This window comes from Malus sylvestris, chromosome 13, assembly GCF_916048215.2.
Source record: "Malus sylvestris chromosome 13, drMalSylv7.2, whole genome shotgun sequence".
Taxonomy (NCBI): Eukaryota; Viridiplantae; Streptophyta; class Magnoliopsida; order Rosales; family Rosaceae; genus Malus; species Malus sylvestris.
This window is the reverse complement of record NC_062272.1, coordinates 2,972,503-2,993,401: the sequence shown is the minus strand read 5'-3', so window position 1 is coordinate 2,993,401 and position 20,899 is coordinate 2,972,503. Positions and strand designations below refer to the sequence as shown.

Below are 20,899 nucleotides of genomic sequence, written 5' to 3'. Positions count from 1 at the left end.
ATTACAAGCAATGTTCTTTTAGACACAAATTCCGTTAGAACAGCTAAATAAGCCTTCAAAAGTGGTGGTAGAAAGGAATTATTGAACTACAATATTCCGAAAGCAGCATCATCTTATACGGCCACCGGAGACTTGGATTACATATTAGCAATGGCTGACAAGGAAGAAGGCTGATCAACCCAGAGGTGCAGACTCTGAAGATGATTTCGGAAAACGGGCAAGTGAGACGCTGATTGCCAAAGAATAAGCTGAGTTTGAAAGAGAAGGAGAAGAAGGCACTTGTAGATTCATCTCTTGTAACTATTTTCGTCCAATTTATATACATATTTAAAAAATTTCACGGAACTCTCCCCTCTTTATCTACTCTAAAACTTACTGACTGTATATGTGCACGTATATAATTATGTGTTTCTCTCTCTCGTAATGTTGAATGGTCATCCAATAAAAAGCATCTCCCAAGTCTTGTACTTATGTTATGTGTCACACCATAAGCTTGTGAGTTTTAAATAAGAGTTTGAGATATGATATAGGGAATGCACACACAATTTAAGTGTTTATTTCTTTCCCAATTAATTGCATATCATATTCATGCCTTTCAAGTTCACCCAATTGAATTTGAAATCACAAATTGAGATCTTATTACATATACGTACTTTATTGACTCCGATATCGAGTAGCTTAATTGTAAATGCATAGCATGCATAGTTGCATACAACTTTGATGAAAGTAGAAGATACTGTGGTAATCATATCATGAGATCGATGGTTGTTCTACTTGCATGTGGCAACCAAGACTCTTCTGGGAGCAAGAGAAGGCCTTCTTCCATGAAGCAAAGCCAGGTTATCAAGGAAGAGAACATCACCCTTCTCCCACTTGAACTGGATGCTTTCTTCTTCGATTATCTGCTCACATCTGTTCACCAGCTCTGCCGGAATCTCGGTCCCGTCCGCCATCAGGGCCGAGCTGTTCTCCTTCCCATGCATGCCTACCATCGTGTTGAACCACATTCTCCTCCCTTTTCTTCCTTCAAACACCTTCGTCAGCGACCTCGGTCCTAATATCGTCTTGATTCCCCCATCTGCTAGCCACTCGACGTCCATGCCTAAAGCATTAGCCCTGCCACAAGTAAACAAACATTGTCCATTTTAGCTGGTGACAATGATGTCGACACATTATATAATGGACTAAAATATGAATGTTTTACTTTTTTTCAGCTTCTGCACGGTCTGATGTGACAAAAGTATCCTCCCAACCCCTGCCCCTCATAGAACCTGTGCTGTTCTTACTTGGTGCTGTGAAGGTGTATTTCAAGCCACCTGCATCTAATTCTTCCACAGCTTCCGGGAACTCCTCCAGCATCCTCTCCGTCACTCGGAAGCTCGGAACAAATGGGGTCTGTCCGCCTTCTGGTGGAGGTATCTCACAGAATAGGATGACCTTTTTGGGATATTCCTTAATCTGCAGGTTAATTAATTAGTTAGACACAGTCAATTAGGGTTAATTAATTAGAATATATAGAGTCAACTCTTCGAATTTTTGTTTACGATACAAGAGTCATCGGTACATGTTTGCAGGAAACATACTGAGGTTGGAATGAGTCCATGTTTTGACTTGGCTTAAAAAATTCAAGTAAAAAATGTTTGCTTAAATCAAGATATATGACAGTTAATTAACTTATTAATGTCTCTGTGCTTTGGTGCAGGGAAGGGAAGCAACTGACACAGTATTTGTTTGCAGAAAACATGATCAATTTCACACTTCCTAGCGATGAATTCGATACCTGTCTCCGATCCTAATGCAACAAAAACGAGTTCTTTTGTTTTTCGGTTACAAGAAACAACCATTCTAGGCCGAGCCTTGTCACCTAAGAAAACAGAAATGAAACTGCCAGGAGACTCCTCCAATATTTTTGACAACCTATGTCCCTAGAAATATGGTGATTTTTCATGGTGATAGTATATATATGCACTTACCAAGACCATCTCATGGTGATAGTATATGAACTCTGAGAGAGGTCCTTCATTTGCAGTCCAAACTCGCTTGTGCACATGAGTTCTTGGCGCCGGTCCTACATAGCGAATATCATCCCAACCGAAGGTTTCTATGATGTCGTTGAATTCCTCAGCGTTCTGCACATTGAAACCTCGGAGAAGGATAGCGCTGTTTTTGAGAAGCATCTGATCAAACCAGTCCTTGTTCTTCTGAAGAGCCAAAATAAGTGACTCCACATCGTTGTTTTCGGGTGCTGGAGGCTGCAGCACCAGTGGCATGGTCTCACCATCCACCACCTTTTGGCCTTCGCACTCTCCTACTTTGAAGTCTTTGGTGAAGGGCTCCATAATCTCTCTCTCTCTCTCTCTCTCTCTCTCTCTCTCTCTCTCGCTATTTGTTTATGGGCGTGTTGGTGTTTAGATTCGAAGGGGTTATATATAGTGGTGGGGATATGGTTCTCACCGGCTGATTTTGGATGCTTTGTATGTCATTTTGCTAGTTATATGACGCAATAATTCTTTTTTTATTGGTTATGTTTGCGGAGGTACCTCGAATTTGGAATGAGGATTCTCCGGATCCTCTTTGTAAGGATTCGGGAATTCTCCAATTACATCCGTTCATCGTATACCGTGTGGTCAGAAATTATTGTAAATTTTTTATTTAAAATTAAATATAAACAATAATTGATGAAAATTAACCGTACAATGTATGATGAACGAACGTGATTGAAGGATCTCCAGAATCTCACAAAGAGGATCCAGAGATCCTAATTCCAAATTTGAGACCAGAAGTTATAAAAAATGTATGATAATTACTAAGTCAGTCACCACCAAACACAATATAATATACAGGAAAATACTGTATAGGGCACCTAGCAAGGCATATAGATACTTCATACAAAGTAAAGACAAGCCGTATAACCTAAATTGACTGTACAATGGAAAATACTTTGGCCATATCACAGTTCATCAATTTGACGAGTTTGGGCTCGTTTGGGACTGTTTGTGCCACAAATTTTAGTAAAACTCCAAGTGCTTCCTAAAGAGCACTTAGAAAACATTTTTATGATCCAGAAACACTTTTAAGTTTTTTCGCTCAAATTCAGAAGCATTTTTAGCTGTTTGAAAGTGATTTTAGCCCCTTTTAAAAGCAATCTCAAACATACTTTTAATCACTGTGGTAATATGTATCAGATATAGATTCGCATGCAAGTAAGAATGACTCCGCACGTATAAAATGCCGAATAGTGTCATTTTCTTTAGCTGGCATGTTACGACAAATCAAGGTTGTATGCTAGCTAGGGTTAACAAGCGTTATCGGCGATGAGTAAAAAGCCATAAAGTAAAACAAAAAAAAACACAGAGAACAGCCCTAATACAGTACTTGATCTTTCTTATGCAACAGATAGCAGACTAAAAAATCTTTGTTTGACATCTCAGAAAGAGCTTTCGAGTTACCTTGATCTAATTTGCGATTTGCCGTTCCATTGTTGGAATCTCTGAAGGCCTTGGTATACCCGTATGAGTGAATTTTTGATACCTCCTTTCGTTTCCATAACGTTATGGACGAAGCAATGTGCTTAAACCCAAACACAAGTTGACAAATTCTCGTCTTTTTTCTGCTTCAAATTCTACAATGCCTCTACGTCCGCATACAAGGATGTAATCAAGCCGGCCGTCCGGCTTTTGCATTTCAAGCTTTTCTGGTCGTGGGGCATTTCACATCTGCTGCTATGCTCCACTTGGCAATTTTATAGGCCATGTAGATATATGCTACTTATGTTTTTTGTTAATCTTTGTGAGTCCAGATTCTCTTTTTGATCTCTGTGTATGGAGCTTAAGGATTTAGAGATCTAAGTCGTTGAACAAAGAGAAATAGAGATTCAAACTTTTGGTTTATGCGAGGTGAGCCAGTGAAATGGGCTACATACCCACCTGTGTTGATTCCGAGTACATATACCATTTTGTTGAAGGTCGTTCGAGTTTTTCTTCAGAGCATGACATGAATTACTTCAGCGCCGTGATGCTTGGTACTCGAACATTGGCTCGAAGCATTTTCTCCATCCCTTCTTATTCTGAAAAATCAGAGCACCGTGCGTCTTGGTACCAATAAAGACTGCAAGGTTTAAAAGTCCAAATCTCTAAATCTGTTGGCTTCAAACATGGAGATCCGAAAAGGATCTTATTCAATCTTAAAGCCCCCCATACATACACTGAATATTCTTATATCATCAATAGACAAGTTAGCTAACACATATAAATAAATGATTAAAAAACCACATTAAGAAAGTGAATTTAAAATTTTAATTAACATCCCATTGACACGGACAAAGTGCCTAGGCAGCAAATCTACATAAATCTAGGGCCATTGAAAAATTAGGGGGTGTGTTATCCACACATCTTTTTTTTTTTTTTTTTGCCCACCTCCTATTAATTTTTATTCTTTGATTTTATTTGATTCATCTGATCCGATGATCGAAAATTAGAAATGTGTAAGCAGTAAAAAGAGATATGTGGATATCACATTTCAAAATTTATGCGTCATGTGCGCACATTAGCAAACACTCAATGTTTACAGAAAACTGACACATGGCATCCACAGATTAACTTAATTACTTGATAATCTCACAAAATTACAACACAAGGCACGTGACAAAACACAAAGCATCCTATTTAAAGTTGAAACCAGAATTTAAAGTCTAAACAAAGAATTTGTTAGACGCTTCTTGCTTCGTTTGTAAGAAACTATTTTTTATCTGTGTAATAAATACACAAATGTAATTTATTAAAGGATCATTTTGGTTCCAATCCCTAATTAATCTAATTGTTAAACTGAGATATTGTTTGTTTAAATATGTTGATCTAAGTCCTTGACATAGTTTAAGAGATCTAACTCATGCATTTATACATTTAATGTTTCACAAATTATAAAATTTAAACAAATTCAAATAATATTTTTAAAATAGAATAAATACTTTAAAATAAATATTAGAGTAATATTGTTCTTCACAAAATTATAGCAAGAAAATAATGTACCCACATAATTATTAACATATTTTAAAAAATAACTACTGATATATTTTAAAACATAAAATAAATACATATAATTAGCGTGGGTACATTTAGCAAAATTAAAAAATATGAGTACAAATTCAAATAAAACTTTAAAAAATATGGGACCAAAAAAAAAAAAAAAATATATATATATATATATATATATATATATATGGGTACTGTCACATCCTAACCCGGGCCCCCACCATATTTCGGGCTCGACTCCACCGTAGCACGATATTGTCCACTTAGGGCCCCGACCACGCCCTCACAGTTTTGTTTCTGGGAACTCACACGAGAACTTCCTAGTGGGTCACCCAATTATGGGATTGCTTTCTCGCGAATTCGCTTAACTTCGGAGTACCGACGGAACCCGAAGTCAATGAGCTCCCAAAAGGCCTTGTGCTAGGTAGAGATATGAATATATATACAAGGCTTACATGATGCTCACCCTTGGACGATGTGGGATCCAACAATCCACCCCCTTAGACCATCTCCAATGGTGGCTTATAACCTAAAACTCCCCTCCCCCCCCCCCAAACCCATTCCAACCCAAAACCTAAACCAAACCTAAAAGGAAGGCAAATACTAGCCATAATTTAGCCCACAAAATAAAATGGGACCCACGGGTGAGAGTGAAAAGTGGGTTGTGAAGCCCACACCCCAAAACCCAGTCCCCCCAACGCGCCTCACGCGCCCTTTTTTTTTTCTAGCCGAAGGCCCACCCACGTGGGTTGGTCCCCTCTGTTGTCAGCCACACTGTAGCCCAGTGGCTACTTTTGTTCATCCAACAGCCAGTTTAATTAGACAGTTGGTTAATACAACGGTCCACATTCAAATATTTTTTTTATATTTATATATTTATTGAATCTAACGGCTTAGATCGAATATGATCAAATCTAACGGTAAAAAAAATAAAATCTAACGGTCCAAATTTAAATTCAACGGCTAAAATAATTTTAAAAAAAATATTTAACTTAAAATTCAACCAAAAACTCTATAAATACCTATGTATTTGTTCAAACATCCACACAAAACAAACTTTTCTCCTACAATTCTTCCAATTTTTCTTTCTACCATTTCTTCTCATTTCCAAAATTTTCAAGATGGCAAAAGAGCATGTTAGAGGTCGTAATTGGACATTTGACGAAGATATTGCTTTATGTTTGGCATGGATTTCTATTAGCGAAGATGGTGCCGTTGGCACGAATCAAAATAGAAAGATTTTGTGGGGTAAAATCATTGATAAGTTCCATGAAAACTCCAACGCCGGTCAAAGGGAAGTTGGTGGTGTTTATGATCGGTGAAAGATTATCAACAAAGCGTGCACTTTGTGGAAGGGAAGATTGGAGAGAGCCATGGTTGACATGCCTAGTGGAAGAGGCGCCTCATAAATTGTGAGTTTCTTTGTTGATATTTTATTTGTCATGTTGTTTGGACCCGATTTTACGCCATCGGCCCAAGCAATCGAGGCCGTTGAGTAAACATGGTTCTTAATCGTCGGATAAGAAAGTTAAGATATTTTGCTATTGTTAAGAGATAATATGATGGTTTTTAAGCATAATAATTATCTTTTAATAAATTATCTTAGTTTTCTTGTACAAAATAAATTATAGAGATTCTTGGACTCTTCACTTGGCCTAACATGGATTTGCAAGCCGAAGATAATGGTGGATAGGACCTAAGCGGGCTAGGATGTTGTTAGATGATGGAAGACTTGCATGTCGTGTGAAAAGCTACAAGTTATATATATATATAATGGTGGTTATTTTGATGGGATTAAGCTTTGATTGATGTGATAAAGTCTAAGGAGTGATTGTAGGTGCATAAAAGATAAAGTGGTCAGAGTTTTATTTATTATGATTATGCATGGGATAAATGAGTGGTCAGCAGCAACAGTTAGAGAGCTGAAGTCACGAACTACAATCTGAGGATATGCTTGGCTTTTGACGCTGATCAACTTCAGGAATTAGAGTTGCAATTAAACTCTATAATGTTATCAGACTTTGCCAAGCAGAAAAATCAATACTATAAATACAAGACTCGGTGCAACATTCAAAGGACTTCCAATTCAACACACAAAATTGCCCTGCGCAAACCCTCTCAACAACTTTGAGATTTTTTTATTTTCTTTTTCGCCAACACATCTTCAATTTGGATAAACAACACTATGAAGGCAACCGGCGAACATCTTCAGTTTGGATAAACAACACTGTTGCCGTAGAATCAGCCAACTGCGGAGCATATTCAATCGGCATAGATAACACTACGTCGAGGGTTATCTATGCCCTGCGCAAACCATCTCAACAATGTTATCAGACTTTGCCAAGCAGAAAAATCAATACTATAAATACAAGACTCGGTGCAACATTCAAAGGACCTCCAATTCAACACACAAAATTGCCCTGCGCAAACCCTCTCAACAACTTTGAGATTTTTTTATTTTCTTTTTCGCCAACACATCTTCAGTTTGGATAAACAACACTGTGAAGGCAACCGGCGAACATCTTCAGTTTGGATAAACAACACTGTTGCCGTAGAATCAGCCAACTGCGGAGCATATTCAGTCGGCATAGATAACACTGCGTCGAGGGTGACTGGTTATCTATCCAAGTCTCGGTCGAGAAGAATTTCCGAATCCTTATTGGTAGAGGTCATCTCATTAGCCTTCTCAGCGAAGTGAGGTGTTACCGTTTATTAGGCTCAGCACGTTACATGCCGAGTTAGTTTATGATTGGATACTCTCAAGTGAGATTTAGAGTTTGACATTCCGACGGCCGAACCATGTTTATTGTTAAGACATATATCTGCTTTGAGTATTTGTGCCCTTACACCTTGGTGTCTATTTGGCGTGAGTTTACTTTGGTGAATACCATCACTGTGACCGAATCCGACGACGACGATTTGTGAACTTCGTAAGAATAGTAGTCTTGTCTTCAGGTTCGAGAACCCAAGAGGCCGAGACGTGTTCATTCCTCGGTCGCAATCGTGAGACACATAAGTCATTCTCGCACCCAACGCAACATCAACAAATTTTACTCCTAAACCGAGCTCGGCCGACGAGTTGGCACGCCCCGCATTCAACCGAATGACGTAGTTAGTTTATAGATTACCCGGTTTGCGCGCCATGTAGGCTTGGTAGTTTTTAGGGTCAACACATGTACATAATAGTATTTTGCAAGTAATTGTTTTTATGTATTTGTTGTATAGGGTGACAAAGTAATGACAATTTACAAGATAAGAACTACACCAAAAAATCAAGCTTTTAAGTTGCATCATGCTTGGAACATCCTCAAGGATTGTCCAAGGTGGGGAACCAATGCAGACCAACAATAGGGAAAATTATTTCATAGTGAAGCCCCACCCCCAAATGATATCAATGAAGGTGTGAATTTTGCCGACGATGAAGGTGTCGAACAAATAACCCCAATTTCTTTTGCAAGGCCCCCGGGTAGAGATAAGCAAAAGGAAGCAAAGAGAAAAGGGAAGTCCCAAGATCCGATATGTGCACAATTTGCTAGTGAAATGGTAAGAATGAACGAAAACCATATCTCTCGGCAAGAAAAATCAGCCCAAATGCGTTTGGCCATGAAGGAACAAGGAGATAGGGAGCAAGAAAGGTTCGAAATTAATTTGATGATGGAGGACCTGGACAAATACACTCTAGAGAGGAAGAAATACTTACGTGGTAAGCAAAATGACATTTTATGAAGGAGTGTCACAAGGAGTATATTTCAAGATGACGATTCATCTCAAGACTATCACCCAAGTCCATCACCAAGTCAAGATGGTGGATATCATTATTAAGTTTATGAGTTTTCGATTGTATTAAGTTTATGTGGTTTATTAATTGTCTTTTTTTTAAAATTTTTATTTTTAAGTTTATGTGGTTTATTAATTGTCATTTGTATTAAGTTTATGTGGTTTATTAAATAAGGAAAACTAATGAAAAGGGCTTGAAAACTTTGAGTTTTAATGATAAGGACAAAATAAAGGGTAAAATGAATAGTACCAGAATTGACTTTTTAGTGTAAAAATGTGGTTTTTCGTTAAAGTGAACAGTACTGAGTGCTTTTCGTTAAAGTTCCCTATTAAATATCATTTTTATTAAGTTTATGTGGTTTATCATGATTTTCATGTATTGATTTAGTGATTTTTCAAAATTTATCGGAATTTAAATATTTTTATGTTAAAATGTTCATATAATTAATTTAGGATAGTCTACATAATTTTTTTTAAAAAGTTAATTAAAAAAATAGCCTTAATCCATTCTTTGATAATCTCGAGCTAAAATTTTAGGCCAAAAGGGCTGGATCAGAAAAACTGTTTCTGGGCCAAAACCTAAATTTTATAGGCTAAATATTTTTAGGTTTTAGGTCACCATTGGAGATGGTCTTAGGGCCCGACGTCCTCGTCGGCACATTTCCGACCAAGGATTGACTATGATACCAAATTGTCACATCCCCGCCCGGGCCCTCACCACATCCCAAGCTCTCTGCCATAGCACGATATTGTTCGTTTTAGGCCCCCACCACATCCCGGGCTCGACTTCACCGTAGTATGATATTGTCCACTTTGGGCCCCCACCACAGCCTCACGGTTTTGTTTCTGGGAACTCACACGAGAACTTTCCAGTGGGTCACCCATCCTGGGATTGCTCTCGCACGAACTCGCTTAACTTCAAAGTTGCTACCGAACCTGAAGCCAATGAGCTCCTAAAAGGCCTCGTGCTAGGTAGATATGAGAATTTACATATAAGGCTTAGAAGATCCTCACCCCTGGGAGATGTGGGATGTAACGGGTACAAATTAAAACTGAAAAGAAAATTGGTACAAATGAAAAAAAGGTTGCAAATTAAAAATAGGTACAAACTAATAATAAAAATATTTGATAACAAATTTAGTCATAAAAATAAATATACCAAATGTAAAATTTCTAACACTAAATGAATATATTAGAAATAAAAAATATTTTATTATTGAAATAATTAATGATGTTTATTAAAACCTAAAAATCTTGATCAAAAATTGAAAAGGAATAAAATTTTAATCAATGGAGTAACACGAGACACAAAATAAAAGCACATAGATTAAGTGTTTATTTCTTTCCCAATTAATTGCATATCATATTCATGCCCTTCAAGTTCACCCAATTGAATTTGAAATCACAAATTGAGATCTTATTACATATACGTACTTTAATGACTCCGATATCGAGTAGCTTAATTGTAAATGCATAGCATGCATGGTTGCATACAACTTTGATGGAAGTAGAAGATGTTGTGGTAATCATATCTTGAGATCTCTACTTGCATGTGGCAACCAAGACTCTTCTGGGAGCAAGAGAAGGCCTTCTTCCATGAAGCAAAGCCAGGTTATCAAGGAAGAGAACATCACCCTTCTCCCACTTGAACTGGATGCTTTCTTCTTCGATTATCTGCTCACATCTGTTCACCAGCTCTGCCGGAATCTCGGTCCCGTCCGCCATCAGGGCCGAGCTGTTCTCCTTCCCATGCATGCCTACCATCGTGTTGAACCACATTCTCCTCCCTTTTCTTCCTTCAAACACCTTCGTCAGCGACCTCGGTCCTAATATCGTCTTGATTCCCCCATCTGATAGCCACTCGACGTCCATGCCTAAAGCATTAGCCCTGCCACAAGTAAACAAACACTGTCCATTTTAGCTGGTGACAATGATGTCGATCGACACATTATATAATAGACTAAAATATGAATGTATTACTTTTTTTCAGCTTCTGCACGGTCTGATGCGGCAAAAGTATCCTCCCAACCCCTGCCCCTCATAGAACCTGTGCTGTTCTTACTTGGTGCTGTGAAGGTGTATTTCAAGCCACCTGCATCCAATTCTTCCACAGCTTCCGGGAACTCCTCCAGCATCCTCTCCGTCACTCGGAAGCTCGGAACAAATGGGGTCTGTCCGCCTTCTGGTGGAGGTATCTCACAGAATAGGATGACCTTTTTGGGATATTCCTTAATCTGCAGGTTAATTAATTAGTTAGACATAGTCAATTAGGGTTAATTAATTATATAGAGTCAACTCTTCGAATTTTTGTTTACGATACAAGAGTCATCGGTACATGTTTGCAGGAAACATACTGAGGTTGGAATGAGTCCATGTTTTGACTTGGCTTAAAAAATTCAAGTAAAAAATGTTTGCTTAAATCAAGATATATGACAGTTAATTAACTTATTAATCTCTCTGTGCTTTGGTGATGGGAAGGGAAGCAACTGACACAGTATATGTTTGCAGAAAACATGATCAATTTCACACTTCCTAGCGATGAATTCGATACCTGTCTCCGATCCAAATGCAACAAAAACGAGTTCTTTTGTTTTTCGGTTACAAGAAACAACCATTCTAGGCCGAGCCTTGTCACCTAAGAAAACAGAAATGAAACTGCCAGGAGACTCCTCCAATATTTTTGACAACCTATGTCCCTAGAAATATGGTGATTTTTCATGGTGATGTATATATATGCACTTACCAAGACCATCTCATGGTGATAGTATATGAACTCTGAGAGAGGTCCTTCATTTGCAGTCCAAACTCGCTTGTGCACATGAGTTCTTGGCGCCGGTCCTACATAGCGAATATCATCCCAACCGAAGGTTTCTATGATGTCGTTGAATTCCTCAGCGTTCTGCACATTGAAACCTCGGAGAAGGATAGCGCTGTTCTTGAGAAGCATCTGATCAAACCAGTCCTTGTTCTTCTGAAGAGCCAAAATAAGTGACTCCACATCGTTGTTTTCGGGTGCTGGAGGCTGCAGCACCAGTGGCATGGTCTCACCATCCACCACCTTTTGGCCTTCGCACTCTCCTACTTTGAAGTCTTTGGTGAAGGGCTCCATAATCTCTCTCTCTCTAACTTGGTATTTATTTATGGGCGTGTTTGTGTTTAGATTCGAAGGGGTTATATATAGTGGTGGGGATATGATACTCACCGGCTGATTTTGGATGCTTTGTATGTCATTTTGCTTGCTATATGTTGAAATACGACGCAATAATTCTTTTTTTATTGGTTATGTTTGCGGAGGTACCTCGAATTTGGAATTAGGATTCTCCGAATCCTGTTTGTATAGAGAGATTTTTCGGTGTGATCGGTATATGATGTGGTACATCACGTGTCACTAAACAAATGGTGAGATATGTGTGCTAAAAAGTTAATAACTTCAAAAATAAAATTTCTCACCATTTCTATTAAAACACGTCCGACCCCACTTAGTGGGAAAATGCTTTGTTGTTGTTGTTGTTGTTCTATTAAAACACGTGGTGTACCACTTGTGTTTCCGTCACAACTAAAAATTTCCTATCTTTGTGAGAATTTAAAGAATCCTCCAATCACATCCGTTCATCGTATATCGTGCGACCATAAATTATTGTAAATTTTTTATTTAAAATTAAATATAAATAGTAACTAACAAAAATTAACCGCACAATGTACGTGTGAACACAACATACATAATTGAAGGATCTCCAGAATCCTCACAAAGAGGATCCGGAGAAGATCCTCATTCCAAATTTGAGACCAGAAGTTATAAAAAATGTATGATAATTACTAAGTCAGTCACCACCAAACACAGAATAATATACAGAAAAATACTGTATAGGGCACCTAGCAAGGCATATAGATACTTTATACAAAGATAAGACAAGCTGTATAACCTAAATTGATTGTACAATGGAAAAAAACTTTGGCCATATCACAATTCATCAATTTAACCAGTTAGGGCTGGTTTGGGACTGTTTGCGCCACAAATTTTAATAAAACTCCAAGTGCTTCCTAAAGGGCACTTAGAAAGCTCTTCTATGGTACAGAAACACTTTTAAGTTTTTTCGCTCAAATTCATAAGCATTTTTAGCTCTTTGAAAGTGATTTTTAGCCATTTTTAAAAGCAATATCAAACATACTTTTAATCACTATAGTAATATGTATCAGATATAAATTCACATACAAGTAAGAATGACTCCGCACATATAAAATGCCGAATAGTGTCCTTTTCCTTAGCTGGCATGTTACTAGAAATCAAGGTTGTATGCTAGCTAGGGTTAACAAGGGTTATCGGCCATCAAACTACGAGAAGTCGATGAGTAAAAAGCCATAAAGTAAAACAAAACAAAAAAATAAAACCACTGAGAACAGCCCTAATACAGTACTTGATCTTTCTTATGCAACTAGCAGACTAACAAATCTTTTATTTTGTGTCTCGTGTTACTCTATTTCGTCAAGTTTGTCTATGAAATTGTTAATTTGACATATTTGGACCTGTCGGTTTGCTTGAAACTTGGCATTTTTCTGTTTTATGGCTCTAATTCTCTAAGTGTCAAATTATCAATTATTTTTCAACCAACTTGACTTGAAGAAATAGAATAACTTGAGACACCAAATGAAAACATAAAAGATAAAGCTTGTATTTTTTCACGGCGAAACCTCCTTGTTCCATCATTTAATAATAATGTGAAACAAAGAAATTCTGCACGGGAGAATACAAGCATTATCCAAACAGAAATTGCATAAAAAACGAAAAAGCCTTAAAGAGAAGGAAATTTTAACAAAAAACTTTCGGTACTGTTTATTTTAACGAAAAATCATATTTTTACACTAAAAAATTAATCTTGATACTATTTATTTTATTCTTTATTTTACTTTTATCGTTAAAATTTAAAATTTTTAAATAATTTTCCCTTGAAAAGAACGTGTAGTGGGACAGTCTTTGAGTGAAAGCATCTGTTTTTTCCGCATAATGAATTCGAGAAAGAAAGCAACTTTTACGCAAATTGCCAGTATTTTGTGCCAAAGTAGATCTAGACTTCAGCTGTCGGTGCACTGACTCTTGCTCTCAGAGTGTTGGAGCTGCAAGTATCAAATCCATGGCGACAGTCACACCATCACTAGTTCCACTCCTCTTCTTTGCCAGAATCTCAGGGTTTGCAGTTGCAGCTCTGGTCATTTTCTGGGCTTTCTCCTTCAAGTCCAGCTTCCTTCCTCATTCTTCCCCACAAGAAGACCAAGGCCTCATTTATTCAGTATGAACCCTCTCCACTCCTTCTATTCACACCTCTTAATTTACTCTCAATTGATCATTTCTTGAAGCTAAAAAATTTGAAAAGGGTGGTTGTTGTTTTTGCAGGCTCTTCATCCTCTGTTCATGGTCATTGGGTTTATTCTCATTAGTGGAGAAGGTAATGGAAGTTTTTTAGCAACATGTTTAAAAATTGAAGCAAACCCTTCAGTTGATAAGAGAAGTGATTTCCACACACCCATTTTCTCCATTTTGCATGCGTGTTTATCTCTAGTCTTTCGATTGAACGAATCAAAGAAGAATCAACGGACAGAAATAAACGGGAAATGTGTACGGAAATCATTTCCCATTGATAAAAGGAGACACTTTTATGAGTTGGGTTTTGAATATTTTATTTATTTTTGTTATATTTTCTGCAGCAATTTTGATCCATAGGTGGTTGCCTGGTTCAAGGAGTTTGAAGAAATCAGTGCATTTGTGCCTTCAAGGCGTGGCTTTGGCTTCCGGGATAGTTGGGATTTGGACTAAATTTCAAGGGAAGAAGGGCATGGTGGCTAATTTCTATAGTTTGCATTCTTGGATGGGGTTGATCTGCATCCTCTTGTTTGGAGCTCAGGTAAATTCTTCATACTTCTAAATTTAACTCATATTTGATGCAATTATTTGATTTATGGGAAACTACATTGTTGTTTAACATAGCGGTTTAATCACAAAAGCAATATTTATTTTTAGGATAATTACTGATTTGGAGGTTTAGGAAGCGTGTAGGCCATCTTGACTGTATAGTAGCATCAACCCTCAATCATATCAGTGAAATAATTTATCAAATGGGCCAGAGGAAAGCAATTATTAATATAACCTAAAAACGTACTAAATGCGCTTTACGGAGGTGCTAAAATGTTTTCGGATGGTAAAAGTGCTTTATAGAGATGCTACGTCGTGAAGCACTTGAATTTTTAATAAAAATTTTGACGCAGTTATAAACAGAAGTGTTGCTCATCTTAGAAGTAGCCACAAACGTCCCTCGACCTTACTGTTGCCGTGGTTCATAGGCTCAATACTTGTTCATGCTCCTTGTGTAAAAAAAAAAAAAACAAAGGAGCGCAATACTTATTAGATTTCTGATTTGCAGTGGTTGATGGGGTTCCTGAGCTTCTGGCATCGAGGGGAAGTGCGCGCGGTGAGGCTAAGGGTGTTGCCGTGGCACATCTTCCTTGGACTCTACACGTACGGTCTGGCTGTGGCAACCGCAGAAACGGGGCTTTTGGAGAAGTTGACATTCTTACAAACGAAGAGGAATGTGTCTAAACACTGTACCGAGTCGATGCTTGTGAATAGTTTGGGACTGGGGCTGGCATTGGTCAGCGGCATTGTAATTTTGGCTGCAGTGTCGCCTAAATACCAAGCCCTTCAAAGTAAACTCATTTACTCATCAGATGGCAAAAAATGCATGTCTTCTTAATCAAATTTTGTTTTGTTTTGTAGTTTATTTACTGCAATCTGGGTGTGTGTTTTACTGTCTCTGTCTGTAAATGTTAATTTGTTGGTGATGGTAAATGTTTGATCCAAGTTGGTGTATGAATTAACCCAGTTGACAAAACATTTTCAGTCTCGGTGTCAAGGATTAGACTGAATTGGATAACTCACTATTGTTCGAAGTTAGGAGAAAGAAGAAATGAAAGAATTGTGGCAGAAGATGGATTACTTATTAGAAAAATTTATCTATTTCAATCTTATGTTATGAAAAAATCATTCACTTCAGTCTTATGCCAAAAAAAAAAAAAAAAAGAACCAAGGTTAAGATTGCCGTCATTATGAGGGCTGCTAGGATTAGTTGTGCATCAACATTGAAGCCTAATTATATCAATGGCTAGCAATCAATCATGAGTTCAACGGCGACTAATCTTAACCTTTATTTTTTTGAAGAACTAGAAATAACACTAGGGCTAAAGCCAAACGAACAAAGAAGCCCACAGAAGGCAAGCTACAAAGAAAGCAACAAACAACAAGCAGAGGAGGAGAGTACATAAGCATAAGATGCTGCACCTAGTGCAAAGGCGTCACCCTCTCCATTGCCAGAACAAAAATTAATGAGAAAAACTTCGATAGGCACCGACTTAAATTTGGTTAGATATGTCATAAATTAGGTAGACCATACAAACAGATGCCATATTTCCAGAAAAAAAAAAAAAAAAAAAAAAACCAAACGAACAAACAGATGCCACTGCCACCTCCCACATCCCACGTCCCACTCTCCGACCCCAAACTCTCTCTCCCTCTCTGCAATTACAAAGCTTCATCATTTCTCACCTCCCACCGCAAATTCAAAACCCTAATCCCCAAATCTCGTTCAGCTATCAATAACCATGTGCTCCTCTTGTGCACCTCCTTCTTCCTCCATTTTCCTTCCCACGTACACTTTCTTACTTATACGACGCCGTACTCTCTCCCCGACCTTAATTCTCTTGAAACCCAAATCCACAAGGCCCAGACTGCGCCTCTCTGCTTCGCTCGCCCAGCGAAACCTCGACATTTCATGGTTCCCATCGGACCAATCCGACGACGGCGACTTTGGCGGTTGGGAAATTGTCGATTCTCCGCTTCCCCGCAGAAGTCCAGGTCTGAATTAATCATGAATTTCGCACAACTTCACATAAAAGCTTAAGACTTTTGTATTAATTTGTTGGGTTGTTGCAGGGTTACCTAAAATTGTGATTGTGGGTATTGGGGCTTCACTGGCGGTAATAGTTGCCGCCATTGCTCACTTTTCGCGGTCGAAGAGAGGTCTGCATTTTCACTTATTGGCTCTTTTGATGGGTTACTAGTGATTAAGTTTCCTTTTTAGTGAATTGCTGTTCCAATTGGGTTAATTTGGTTACTTGATTTTAGGATAACAGCTCTAGTGGTCTTGTATGGTCGGGCATTTGCTAAATTGGGTGTTGGGCATACTACATTGTTCTATTTTTGTAGGTTTTAAGTTTCAAATTACGAGTCCATTGCATTCTGTTCACGGGATATTGAGTCGGGGATCTGATACTGAATCTGCTAACCAAGGAGCATTGGATGAGGATGCCGCGGTCACTGAGGCAAGTCCAGGGACTGTACCTGTTGTTGATAGCGACAATGTTACTTCAGGTACATTAAATTGAACATTTCTTAAGCTATTAAGAAATACCCTATTATTTTATTTTATTTTTATGTCTAAATTGTCTTTATACTGATGAATTCGCAGAGGTTTTCTTACGTATCTTCTTTTTTTAATTCAGCATATGTGGAGAAGCTTGAACGCATTATAATTCCTGTTGCCGTGGATTCTACTCAACAGGAAGCTCTAGCAGTTTTGAAGAAACTGAAGGTTTGCTTCTTTATTGAGTGCTGTCAAATCTGTATTGGGCCTTTTAAGATGCTGATATTTATATGTTTTATCTGCATTTTCGAAGTAAGGACTAAGACATAAACTTTTACAGACTAAACCGGTGCTGAGATATGAGTGGCATGCTCACTGATAGCAAGTTTCTGGAACATAATGTTTAAATATAATTTTGAATCCCCAAGGAACTTTATATCTGTTTTTTAATGTAGGATTAATTTACTTCTTACTATCAGTGACGTTTTACAGTCTTGAAATTTTGGACTTGTGACATGTTCTTGTCTGTACATTTAGTGTTCTATATGACTGAAGCTCTGGGTCGAGTTCTGAGCATGAATTTCTCAACTGTAATTAAGGTACACAGATCATTGAAGATGATGTCAAGGCTGATGAGTTGTGTACTAGAAGGGAATATGCAAGATGGCTAGTTCAATTAAACTCATCATTGGAAAGGTACTAATTTATACATACACACCTTGAAATAAATTTTATATTTTTTGATGAGATCTTCAGGATGGTCTTTCCTTAGATATTTTTAATTTACTTTATAGGAATGCAAAGCACAGGCTTGTCCCATCAGTTTCACTTGCTGGATCCATAATTTCTGCATTTGATGATGTGTTTGTCGAAGACCCAGATTTTGGGTCTATTCAAGGTGAGGATTGATTCTTTTATCTGCAATTTGATTGGTATTTGTTCTATAAAGATTGTATTTTAATATTTGCTTCTGCATCCTGTCCCTAAGCTCTTGCGGAGGCTGGTGTCATTCCTAGCAAGTTATCACAGAAGAGCTCCAGTTATGACGGTCTAAATGGCTATGGAAATATCAATTTTTCACCTGAGAGGTAGGAAGTATGTTTGATGTTTATATCTTGAGTTTCCTTTTATACTCAAATAGTACATGGTGCTGCAGGTTTATCTCTCGACAAGATCTAATTGATTGGAAAGCCCATTTAGAGTATGACTTTTTGCCAGGAGTAATAGAGAAGGTAAGGAAGACCACAAACATAATCATCAATCTGTGATTTTTCTGATTTTTCCCCAAGAGTGGACCATGCCTCCTAAGTCATTGGTTTGAAAATCTGACTTATTTACAGTCCAGATATCAACCACAACAACAGTAGGTTTTATGGATGTGAAAGGGATGAGTTCAGATGCACCAGCAGGACTATATATTGACATGCTGACAGAGGAAAGTAGCATACTCAGAAAAGTTTTTGGTATTCCCAGTTTCCGTGTCTACTCTAAAGTAATTTAAAATTTTCAACCGTGCACACATCAACACAAATTTGATGAATAACTTGTGTTTCCACACTTCAAAAACTAACAAGCAGAATGTAGGCTCATATATGAATGTTTATGTTTTTCTATGTATGGTATGAGGTTTATTCTAAGAACGCTGTGGCATATTATCTTGCAGGACAGTGCAAGCGGCTTCAGCCAAACAAACCTTCAACAAAAGCACAAGCAGCAGTGGCGTTGACAAGTGGCAGGATCGCGGAATCAGTTGCTTGTGAATTGTTGAGAATAAAAGCTGAAAATTCTGCAAGAAAGGCTGAGATGGAAGTTACCAGGTCAGAATTGCTTGACAGGGAAGACATACAAAAGTTTTGGGATGAGAAAATGAATGCAGAGAAAGCACATGGTCTTGAGGTGGAGAATGCTTATCTTGCTGCCCTTCAGGATTTGGAACAGGAGAAGATTTTCCAAGAAAAGAATTTTGCTGAGATGTTAAAGGAGAAGGCAGCTATGGATTCTCAGAGGCATTTACTTCTCAGTCTCAAGGAAGAGGTCAATGAGATGTCAGAAAAGCTTGCGTCTGAGAGGTCTACTTACGTTGCGGAGAGGTGTGATTTGCAGGATACGCTCAACGATTTAGAGACGAAGCAGGAAAGTATGCTTGATACGAAATCTATACTTGAAGCTGAGATAGAAGCTATTCGGATTCTTAGGTATCACTCATCATCACTGCAATTATTCTTAATAATGCATAGACACATATTACTAGTGTAGGTGTTAAAATGTGACATTTCGAGTTTAGGTTAACTTTATGGCTCTTGACCTTTTCTTTCTAAAGCATGTTTTGCATCAATTAGCTATAACTTTTCTGTTACATACAACAGGACATTGTCATGAAGCTTCATCAAAGACCGAAAACTTTAATCATTTAATGAAATGGCATGGATATATTTATATACGATTCCAACAATTTTGCACAATGTTGCAGATCTTGGGTAGAGGATGAAGCAAGAAAAAGCCAAGCTCGTGCCAAGGTGCTCGAGGAGGTAGGACAAAGGTGGAAATGGAATAACCAGGCTCCTTGACGTGATGCAGAGATTTTTAACCCTTGTTTTTTTAAGGTCACGAGTCGAGCGATGCACAAGGAAGTTCTGATTGTTATTCTGTGTAGGCTTGTACAATTTCGAATGCAGAATGCCATAGGCATGATCAATGTTAAAGATTTGTGCATAAAATATAGCGTTTTATGTATCGACAAAAAGTTAGCAATCGAAGAGATTGAGGATTGAGTCTTTTCTTTCACGGAATGTGTAATGCAAATGTGATATGGAAGCTCTTGAAGTGATGTTTCATGTAACTCTCAGTTTTTTTTTCCTTTCTTTTTCTCCATTGGGCAGCTTGAAAGTATTACTTTTTGGGTCATAGAAACACCAATTCAAGTGCTTCAAGCAAAAGTGCTTATGAAAATGTATCTAGTAGAAGCACTTCTAACAAAAGCATTTATTAACAGAAGTGTTTTTTGGATAAACAAACGCAACCGGACCCGTAATTTCGAAACAGTATCACCCTGGAATGCAAAATTACAGTCACATCTAGATGGGGTAAAGCGGTAAATCCACTCACATGCGTCGGTCAAAATTCAATCAGCCGTTTTCTGAGGACAAAAGTAGAAACTCAAAGCCGGTCAAAAAGTTATTCCCGCTCGTTTGTTCACATTCCTCCCGTTTGCTGCAGTTGCTCTGTCTCTCCGGTGAAAAATCCCACAGCTGAAGCCCAGATGGTATTCTTTTTTACCCACCTCCAAATTTACATGTTGTTTTCCCTTTTCATCTAATTATTTATCAACTGGAAGTGACCACAGTTTGTATTTCGTCTGGTGAAAATGCATATTCTAGTTGTATCTTGAAAATCTTCTAGTATGCACCGGGTTTTTTGCCGTTAAATTCTTCGTTAATGATCCAATGACCAATATTTAACGGCCAAAAACCCCGGTATATAAAATACACCGGAGCACAGTAGAATTTTTACGTATGTTGTAGCTTCCTCTTCTCTGAGGCATGTGGAACAACTAGAGCCCCAAAATCCATGTTTGGATAAGGGAGTTTGGCTTCTGGTGTAAGTTGTGGAGTCCACATAATTTATAACCCAAAAAACGATTTTTCTTGTAATTTTCCGTGGCTTTTCATTTGCACGTCTGCAATT

At 37.9% G+C, this 20,899-nt stretch overlaps 4 protein-coding genes across 5 annotated transcripts; 2 read left to right on the top strand and 2 right to left on the bottom strand.

Annotated features, from left to right (window-relative positions):
• Positions 1-527: 527 nt before the first annotated feature.
• LOC126594871 (clavaminate synthase-like protein At3g21360) lies at positions 528-2,403 on the bottom strand. Its single transcript, XM_050261131.1, has 3 exons — positions 1,974-2,403; positions 1,205-1,458; positions 528-1,116 (listed from the first exon to the last, which is right to left on the bottom strand). Exons 1-3 carry the CDS (start codon positions 2,337-2,339, stop codon positions 771-773), a joined length of 966 nt encoding a protein of 321 aa, XP_050117088.1. The 5' UTR covers positions 2,340-2,403; the 3' UTR covers positions 528-770.
• Positions 2,404-10,117: 7,714 nt separating this feature from the next.
• Positions 10,118-11,950, bottom strand: LOC126594870 (clavaminate synthase-like protein At3g21360). Its single transcript, XM_050261130.1, has 3 exons — positions 11,551-11,950; positions 10,788-11,041; positions 10,118-10,695 (listed from the first exon to the last, which is right to left on the bottom strand). The coding sequence occupies exons 1-3, from the start codon at positions 11,914-11,916 to the stop codon at positions 10,350-10,352; spliced, it is 966 nt and encodes a 321-aa protein (XP_050117087.1). The 5' UTR covers positions 11,917-11,950; the 3' UTR covers positions 10,118-10,349.
• Positions 11,951-13,814: 1,864 nt separating this feature from the next.
• Positions 13,815-15,657, top strand: LOC126594866 (probable transmembrane ascorbate ferrireductase 4). The gene is made up of 4 exons (XM_050261124.1): positions 13,815-14,092; positions 14,197-14,248; positions 14,508-14,704; positions 15,221-15,657. The coding sequence occupies exons 1-4, from the start codon at positions 13,937-13,939 to the stop codon at positions 15,548-15,550; spliced, it is 735 nt and encodes a 244-aa protein (XP_050117081.1). The 5' UTR covers positions 13,815-13,936; the 3' UTR covers positions 15,551-15,657.
• A 411-nt stretch (positions 15,658-16,068) lies between these two features.
• Positions 16,069-20,054, top strand: LOC126594864 (uncharacterized). 2 transcript variants are annotated; one of them, XM_050261122.1, is made up of 11 exons: positions 16,069-16,707; positions 16,786-16,872; positions 17,143-17,223; positions 17,355-17,443; positions 17,823-17,911; positions 18,010-18,113; positions 18,204-18,303; positions 18,372-18,447; positions 18,561-18,678; positions 18,879-19,410; positions 19,686-20,054. In XM_050261122.1, the coding sequence occupies exons 1-11, from the start codon at positions 16,455-16,457 to the stop codon at positions 19,780-19,782; spliced, it is 1,626 nt and encodes a 541-aa protein (XP_050117079.1). In that variant the 5' UTR covers positions 16,069-16,454; the 3' UTR covers positions 19,783-20,054. The 2 variants fall into 2 exon arrangements, with proteins under 2 accessions (XP_050117079.1, XP_050117078.1); XM_050261121.1 differs by having other exon boundaries at positions 16,074-16,707; positions 17,059-17,223.
• The last annotated feature ends 845 nt before the right edge of the window (positions 20,055-20,899 follow it).